The sequence below is a fragment of the Euprymna scolopes genome, chromosome 41 (assembly GCF_053919585.1).
Source record: "Euprymna scolopes isolate OS-2025 chromosome 41, ASM5391958v1, whole genome shotgun sequence".
In the NCBI taxonomy this organism is placed as follows: Eukaryota; Metazoa; Mollusca; class Cephalopoda; order Sepiida; family Sepiolidae; genus Euprymna; species Euprymna scolopes.
In genome coordinates, this window is record NC_136522.1 from 60493069 (window position 1) to 60502793 (window position 9725).

Below are 9725 nucleotides of genomic sequence, written 5' to 3' on the forward strand. Positions count from 1 at the left end.
CCCGACATGGGTAGGATTCAAAAACTGTTCTCCTTTTCATATGGTCTATGACCTTTTCTTTTCTTACATTTTTACTTCAATATCCTGAAGATGTCCTCTGAAATAGGGACAAAACGTTGATTATTTCAAAAATTTCATTCGGTTTTTCTATTTTTCTCAAAACATATATATATATAAAGTGGTCTTGTGTGTGTGTGTGTGTGCCCTTATCATATTTCTTTCTGAATTTTTGGTCTATAGACCTGAAATTTGATATATAGAGGATTTGGACCTTTGGAACAATTTTGATTTGGTTTTTAGCCTGAAAAAATTGCTGCTTAGGGATCTAAAATAAAAAAAAATAAAATAAAAAAAAACGATTGACCTTTGCAGGGTAAGTCAAATAAAGCTGTTACTCCTCCACGTACGCAAAATTAAACATTCATGGCTCAAAGTCACTTAATTTTTAACCTTTCCTATTCATCTGTCGGTAGCTCAGACAGTAAGAATGCTGGAGAGATAACAATGAAGGCTGGAGTGCTAAACATTTCGGTTTTGATTCGAGCAGATGGCACTCAAATCTTTTTTAACTTTTGAAATCATTACTGTATATTGGATAATAATCAAGAGAATTGTCTCTATAATAATAAATATGAAATCTGCATTAATTAAAATATAATATTTATGCATATTTTATGACCGGGTAACACCAGGTGGCTTGCTAGTATAGATATGAATACAGGGTGTCCAAAAAGTCACTGAAAGGTTTTGAACTTAAATAGATTCTTTATTTTTTATATCTTTCTGTAATTTCAACACAATCTGACTAAAATATTGGGAAATGCAAAATTCAAACAATCTTTATTTGTGAAAAATAACGTCTTTAAATGTTGTCCATTTTCGACTTCACATATTTGTGCTCTTTCCAAAACATTCTTACTGACAGATTGTAGAATCTCTGGATGCGATTTAACTACCTTATTTTGTTCCTGATGTTTTCCTTCAGTTCTTGCAGGGTTTTGGGTTTGGTAACATAGACTCTTTCTTTAAGATATCCCCACAAGAAAAAGTCGGGGCTAGTCAAATCTGGGGAATATGGTGGCCATTTGACATTGCCATAGTGAGAGATAATATTGTCACTAAAGCATTGCATATGTAGTTCAATACTATACTTATGAGGGGCATTACTTATTGCACGCTTCTCGTATCCATAATTTATTTCCCAAATATTATCTGTAAAATATCTGAAATAAAGAAAAAAAATAATTATTAATGGTAAAATGACAAAGATTTTCAATTCTTCAGAGACTTTTCGGGCACCCTGTATAATATAAATGAGAATAATTTGAAGGAAAAAAAAAAAAAAAACAGATATGAGTGGCATTTAATTTATTTGTCTTTGTTGGTTGGTTGTTTTGTTTTACAGCATATCAACCCTTTTCGGGTTATTTAATGCCGAATCTGGTGATTTTGAAGAACGATTATTTAATATAGTATATTTGTTTTTTAAGTTGTATTCTATTTAACCCATAGTTGGGACCCTAACAGGTGCTACCACTCTGGATCAGAGTGGACCTGGGAGCAATGGCAATTAAAGGGTGGCTCCACACTCCCCAAAGCCCGCAAGCTAGGGCCTCACCATCAGATATAGTTTAAGGTCATATCCAGGATCAACTTTTTTTGGAGGCAACAAAGAATATTTGTCTTTTTTAATTTTTAGCAAAATTTTTATTTTTTTAAATTTTTTTTTTTTCTGACAGTATCACATGTGAAAATCATGCATATGATGGTACTACTAGACTTTTCGCTCGATAAAAACAGTAAAAAATTATCGCTTGTTGACGTAGGAGTGCTTTATGCAACATTAATAGTTGAATATGGCTAAATTTCTGCTCATTTAAATACTAATCCCTATTAAATACTAATGCCTATTAAATACTAATGCCTATTAATCCCCAACTGTGCATCGAATGGATACCATAACACAGTTTGCTGCACCTTATCAATAATATAAATCTCACCTGCCTGTTTAAGTGTATCTATATTTGTATGTTTCGACAGAGGCGACGGATTTTTACGAGATCAGTATTGTTTTGAAGCTCGACTCTTCGGATGACAAATATCGAAAAATTGTCTAAAAACATTAATTCCTTCACCCTCAACTGGGCACTTTTCTACAGGAAGGGGTCGCTTGTTTCACCGATATTTTCAAAAGTCTATCCCACTATTCGAATTGACTAGCCTTAATTTAATCCTTCATCACTGCTGGTTTGGCGATGGGAGCAACAGCATAGACGTCACTATCTTTTTTTTTTTTTTTTGTTCTTCTCCTCCTGCATACTACCACTTATTTTTTTTTGTTGTTTTGCTCAACACACACCTTCAAACACCCGGACAACGCCGGGCACACAGGCTAGTTTTTAAAAAATTATACTAACAATAATAAGATAATACTAACAATGATAAGATAATACTAACAATAATAAGATAATACTAACAATGATAAGATAATACTAACAATAATGAGATAATACTAACAATGATAAGATAATACTAACAATGATAAGATAATACTAACAATAATGAAATAATACTAACAATGATAAGATAATACTAACAATGATAAGATAATACTAACAATAATGAAATAATACTAACAATAATGAAATAATACTAACAATAATGAGATAATACTAACAATAATAAGATAATACTAACAATGATAAGATAATACTAACAATAATGAGATAATACTAACAATGATAAGATAATACTAACAATAATGAAATAATACTAACAATAATGAAATAATACTAACAATAATGAAATAATACTAACAATAATGAAATAATACTAACAATAATGAAATAATACTAACAATAATGAGATAATACTAACAATAATGAGATAATACTAACAATAATGAGATAATACTAACAATAATGAGATAATACTAACAATAATGAAATAATACTAACAATAATGAAATAATACTAACAATAATGAAATAATACTAACAATAATGAGATAATACTAACAATAATGAGATAATACTAACAATAATGAGATAATACTAACAATAATGAAATAATACTAACAATAATGAGATAATACTAACAATAATGAAATAATACTAACAATAATGAGATAATACTAACAATAATGAGATAATACTAACAATAATGAGATAATACTAACAATAATGAGATAATACTAACAATAATAAGATAATACTAACAATAATAAGATAATACTAACAATAATAAGATAATACTAACAATAATGAAATAATACTAACAATGATGAAATAATACTAACAATAATAAGATAATACTAACAATAATAAGATAATACTAACAATAATGAAATAATACTAACAATAATGAAATAATACTAACAATGATGAAATAATACTAACAATAATAAGATAATAATAACAATAATGAGATAATAATAACAATAAGATAATAATAACAATAAGATAATACTAACAATAATGAAATAATACTAACAATAATAAGATAATACTAACAATAATGAGATAATACTAACAATAATGAGATAATACTAACAATAATGAGATAATACTAACAATAATGAGATAATACTAACAATAATGAGATAATACTAACAATAATGAGATAATACTAACAATAATGAGATAATAATGACAATAATAAAATATCTTCAAATCACAAAACTATAAAATTTTCAATTTCATCGATAAAAACCTTTAAATTTGTATATTAATAGTATATATATAATATATATTATATATATATATATATCTATATGTATATATATATATATATATATATACTAGCATTTCAGCCCGGCATTGACCGGGTGGTTGGAGGTGTATGTTGAGAGAAAAAAAAAAAAGCGGTCAATTTTTTTTAACTTTGACCCCTATTATGACCCCTTAACATTTATTGTTTTGGACTCAAGTCAAATTATTAAGTTAGATCCATGTCCAAGGAACCTATATCTAAAATTTCAATTGTTTAGACCCAAAATTGTCGGAGGAGTTTGGTAGAGTTCTCAAAGGTCAAATCGTTGAACTTTGACCGCTTAACAGCCAAATTTCTGTCCGAAAACCGATTACAAAGACTTGCCCAAATCTCAATACCCTGTATATCAAATTTCGAGTCTGTAGACTAAAAATTGACAGAGTTATTGCATAGGGAAATGTACACAGACACACACACACACACACACACACACTTTCACTTATATCAGCAGAACTATAAATGTTAATGTGAAAAAAAGTATATCAATTATGGGATGGCATTTTTAACAGTAATTTTTTTTTTTTTTGTTGTTTTGCAGACGGCTATCACATCTGATCTCTTCAACCGATATGTGTGGATTTGGCCAAAATGGGACACAAAAAATCATAACGAGACTTACCGGTTGGCTTTCGCCTACCTTGGATGGGCCAAAGTCGAAGAACCCAAAAAGACTGCAGGCAAAGTGCGGGCATTCTGCGCTTGTATCAGCCCAGATAAGACGTCACCGAAAAAATGCTCTGTCTACAGCTTCATTAATTCGACGAGGGTTGAAAAGACGATCCCGTCTACATATTGTCACCTGAAACGGACCATCAAACTGGAAAAGATCCGCGAGGATGTTGCTGTTGAGAAATTCAAACATGGTGGTTGGATCCGCAAAACTGAGAGCGTGGTTTTAGATATTGACGAAGATTTCCTTGGCTACGAATCTGTATTGTCACCACTTGTTGCATCAGGGATATCGTTGATGGACGTTGTCCAGATCAGCAAGGACGTTCAAAGAATTATCTGTCCGAGAGCTATTGAAGAAGAAGTCGATGCAGACCGACTTCTTGCCAAGGTTTTATCCGAGCTATATAGGATGCGGCGAGCGTTTTGCTCCAAGATGAAAGCGGATGGTTGCCGGAAGTTTGCATCCGTTGGCAATTTCTCTTCCATTGTGCGTGCTTTTAGCAACACTATATCGAAAAAAAACTTAGTCTGTAAAAAGAGAGCTTCGTTCAAGTTTCTGCATAAGTTTGTTCAAAAGCTGGCGATGTTCAAAGAGAAACAGCTGCTCGCGCTCCGTGAAGTTGGCTTCTGTTTCTCTCCAATTGTGAAATGGTTCAGGCTTGAGTACCGCCTCCAGCTTTGTTATGGCGGCAACATCCTAAATGGCAGTCTCCGGCATATTCATTCGACTCATCAAAAGGACATAACTACACGTATCACGTCCCTGCAGGGGCTTATCGACGCCTTTGTCCCCCCTCCAAAGCCGAAAATAATCACGCTGGTACGTTCAGTCCGGTGTGGCTTCACTCCCCGCAAATATTTCCATAAGATTGAAAAGGACATCATGAGTCGTTTACGATACATACATCCAAAAGTTAAGGTTTATTATGATAGCGGACTCCTTGGGGCCAAAGCTGGCTGGCCGAGAAGACACTCCCAGAATATGACCTTCCGGCCGCACTAAATGACAAATAAAGAATGGGCAGTTAACGGAAATCATTTTATATTTTTTAAATAAGAAAAAAAAATATCAATTGACATTAGAGAAGTTTCCATGAACTTCCATTTGCTCTCTTTTTTCTCTTCCTCTCATTCTTCCCTACTGCCCCCTCTCTTTCCTTCACTTTCCATCTCTTTCCCTCACTTTCCCCTTTCCTTCACTTCCCCTCTTTCTCTCACTTCCCCCCCATGTCTCCCTCTTATTTTCCCACCGTCTCCCTCTTATTTTCCCCCCCGTCTCCCTCTTATTGTCCCCCCCTGTCTCCCTCTTATTTTCCCCCTGTCTCCCTCTTATTTTCCCCCCTGTCTCCCTCTTATTTTCCCCCCTGTCTCCCTCTTATTTTCCCCCCTGTCTCCCTCTTATTTTCCCCCCCGTCTCCCTCTTATTTTCTCCCCCGTCTCCCTCTTATTTTCTCCCCCGTCTCCCTCTTATTTTCTCCCCCGTCTCCCTCTTATTTTCTCCCCCCCGTCTCCCTCTTATTTTCTCCCCCCGTCTCCCTCTTATTTTCCCCCCCGCCTCCCTCTTATTTTCCCCCCCCGGTCTCCCTCTTATTTTCCCCCCCGGTCTCCCTCTTATTTTCCCCCCCGGTCTCCCTCTTATTTTCCCCTCGGTCTCCCTCTTATTTTCCCCTCGGTCTCCCTCTTATTTTCCCCTCGGTCTCCCTCTTATTTTCCCCTCGGTCTCCCTCTTACTCCCCCCGCCCCCTGTCTCCCTCTTACTCCCCCCGCCCCCTGTCTCCCTCTTACTCCCCCCGCCCCCTGTCTCCCTCTTACTCCCCCCGCCCCCTGTCTCCCTCTTACTTCCCCGCCTCCTGTCTCCCTCTTACTTCCCCGCCCCCTGTCTCCCTCTTACATCCCCGCCCCCTGTCTCCCTCTTGCTCCCCCCCCCGGTGTCCCTCTTACTCCCCCCGTGTCCCTCTTACTTACTTTCCCTCCTGCCCTCTTTTTCATTTCTCCCTCTTTCATTTTTCTCTCTTTTTCATTTCTCTTTAATATTCCATTTTTGTTCTCATTGTACCAGGTATGCCACAGTCCTATAAAATCTTTTGTATGTATTATGGTGACAAAACATTCTCATTAAATTTGAATAACTTTTTTTTTGTTTTTCAATAAATATTTTAATGACATTTGTTACACATTCTCCATATATTACCAAGCTTTTCATAAAAAAATGATTCTTGTTTAGAATTCTCTCCATATTAAAAAAACAAATCAAGAAAAATCTGTATGATACCCATGACTAAACAAAAATATCATACTCCAAAAATTCCATTAAATGATCAAGTTTTTTTTTTTATACAAAAAATAATTTTCAACCACTTAATGAGAATTTGTAGATATCATGAAAAAAATCTCTCAAATTTGAATTATTGTTGAGTCATCTCCCTTGTTTCTTGAGTTTATTTTCAAGGTAATGATGTGAAATAGTCACTCTTCTCTTACTCGTAAAATTTGATTTTTTTATTTAAAAATAAAACTACTTGATTAATTTACATGATTTTTGGTGTACGATGTTTTCTATCCATTACGGTTACATGCATCATACAAATTTTTCTGTAATTTTGTTTTTGAATATTGACAGGATTATGGACAAGTGCTAGGGTTTGTTTATTGCTATTTGCCTAAGATTCCCCCTTCCAGATTAATAATTTGCATTATCTCAATTACTGTTTTCGTTTTGGATGTTGTTCTCATAACATTTCAGCTGATATTGATATGCAATCTATCCCATGTTACGCCGGCATGTTAAAAATTGATTTTGCTGTGCAGGTTGGTTAGTACAGAAAGAGCTCAAAGGTTAAGGCTGACATAGCACCTGAAATAGGTCATTCAGGTTTGTGTGAAAGAAAATGTGGGAAGAGAGAGAGAGAATAAAAGAAAGGAAGGAAGAAGATAACTTTTCTCTCGCATGCTGGTCAGTCTGATTTCCGAGTTTGGGCGGAACAGACGTGTCGAGATTACAAAAATGTACCGGAAAAAGAAAAGCAAAAAAATGCTTGAGTCGACTCATTGACGAAATAAAGTGATTTTTGCCAGAAAATCGGCATCATGATTTCGGTCATCTTAGATGCTCTTTACAACTCATCGAATAGTGATGAGTGTTAATGTAGACATTGGTTACCTCCCTTGCTCCAGTTACATGGTTACCTCCCTTGCTTGTGGTGATATAAATAGGAGTCGGCCATCTTGGTTTAGTCAGTTCGTTCGTACAGTTTAGACAGACTACAAGTGTCTTAACAAATGGTAGCAGAGATATCCCTCTGTGTGCGACAAAACGAAAAAAAAAAAAATTTTTTTTTTTTGTACAGCTTGTCTGTAGCACTAGACAGATCGGATATCGGATATGGCAACTTCGAACAAACAACCTCCATTGTTGGAGGGGGAGGATGTTTACGAGAACTGGAAACAAGACGTTGAAATGTGGTCGTTGTTCACGGATCTTTCTGAGGAAAAAAAAGGGCCAGCAGTGTTTTTGACGCTACCACCGAATATTAGAGAATGTGTTCGTGAATTGCCAACAAGTGACATCGGCGGACGAGATGGCTTGAAGATCTTAATAAAGAAACTGGATGACATATATTTAAAGGATGAACACACGCGCGCTTACATGACTTTTAAGGAATTTTACACTTATAAAAGATCGTCAGGTACCAGTATAAATGACTTTCTTGTTCGTTATGAGTTTTTGTACCAAAGATTAAAAAAATTCCACATTATTCTACCGGAAGGAGTGCAAGCTTTTCTTGTTTTGAACGCGGTTAACATATCGGAAGAGAACGAAAAATTAGCGCGGACAACGTGTTCTGTTTTGACGTATCAAAACATGAAGGAATCGATAAAGAAAGTATTTGGTGACATTTATCGTGATGAAAATGTACCGGCAGTGAAATCACAGCCCGATATCGTCAACTATAATTATTCTAAACCGGGTAACAACAAAAGGCGTTTTCGTCGAGGACAATCTAATCCATGTGACCGAAGTGGAAACGTGTTGTTGTGTTACAAATGTCAGTCTCCGAACCATCTAATTAGAGAGTGTCCTAGAAATACGCCCAGGTTTACGGAAGCGACAGAACAAATACACATTACGTTGTTCAGTCAAGAAAATATTTATTTGAACAGTACAAATGAAAAAATTTCAAATCTTGTAAAGGAAACATTTGGAATGGCAGTCTTGGATTCTGCTTGTACTCGCACACTGGCTGGCGAAGTGTGGCTTGATGTTTATTTGGATACTTTAAATGAAAGTGACCTGCAACTAGTGAAGTATACGAACTCAGACCGGAGTTTTTGTTTTGGTGATGGAGTGGCTGTCACAGCAATTAAAGTTGCTAAATTTCCGGTTACACTCGGAGGTATAAGAGTTTATATCGAAGCAGATATTGTGAAAAACGACTTGCCTCTTCTATTAAGTCACAAATCAATGAAGACAGCAGGAATAGTGCTAGATTTCCGGAAAGATATGTGCTGGATTTTTGATAAATGTATTGAACTAAAGACCACAACTTCAGGGCACTATTGTCTCCCCTTAACAAATAAGTTGTTGGATCATAGTGGTACTAAGAACATTGTATTACATGTTCAGAATTTTGGTCAGTGTTCTTTCACAGAAAAAAAAAAAAAAGCAGAAAAACTTCATCGACAGTTTGCTCATGCCTCGAAGGAAAAACTTGTTTCCTTGGTTAAAAAAAGTGGCAAATTCAATGACAAGGAATTTATAAAGGCGATTGAGGAGGTTTGTGAAAACTGTCAAATTTGCCTTAGATTTAAAAAAGCTCCACTGCGACCGGTTGTGGGATTGCCTCTTGGCAATAGATTTAATCACACAGTTTGCATGGATTTGAAAGAGTTCATCCACAATGAGGTGTGGATACTACATCTCATTGATGCCGCTACCAGGTATTCAGCGGCAACATTGATCAAAACAAAGAAGGAGGAGATCATCAAAAACATCTTTATGATGTGGATTACCTATTTCGGATCTCCTGTTCGTTTTCTGAGTGATAATGGGGGTGAATTCAACAACGAACACTATAGACAGATGAATGAAAAACTCAACATAGAGACCTGTACTACTGCCGCAGAAAGTCCATTCAGCAACGGTACTGTAGAACGTCATAATTTGATAGTTGCTGAGGCAATGAAAAAAACAATTGACGATGAGAAGTGTGAACCTGAAATTGCCTTGGCATGGGCTATTTGTGCAAAAAATGCCCTCCTCAATTACTCTGGACACAGTCCAAA

At 35.5% G+C, this 9725-nt stretch overlaps 1 protein-coding gene across 1 annotated transcript in view; it reads left to right on the plus strand.

Moving 5' to 3' along the window:
* Positions 1 to 6607, plus strand: part of LOC145266529 (uncharacterized) — a 41480-nt gene extending 34873 nt beyond the window's left edge. Inside the window, exon 4 of the mRNA XM_080122289.1 lies at positions 4309 to 6607. Within this exon, the coding sequence (XP_079978415.1) occupies positions 4309 to 5445 (1137 nt within the window). The 3' untranslated portion in view covers positions 5446 to 6607. The remainder of the gene's footprint in view (positions 1 to 4308) is intronic.
* Positions 6608 to 9725: the final 3118 nt, after the last annotated feature.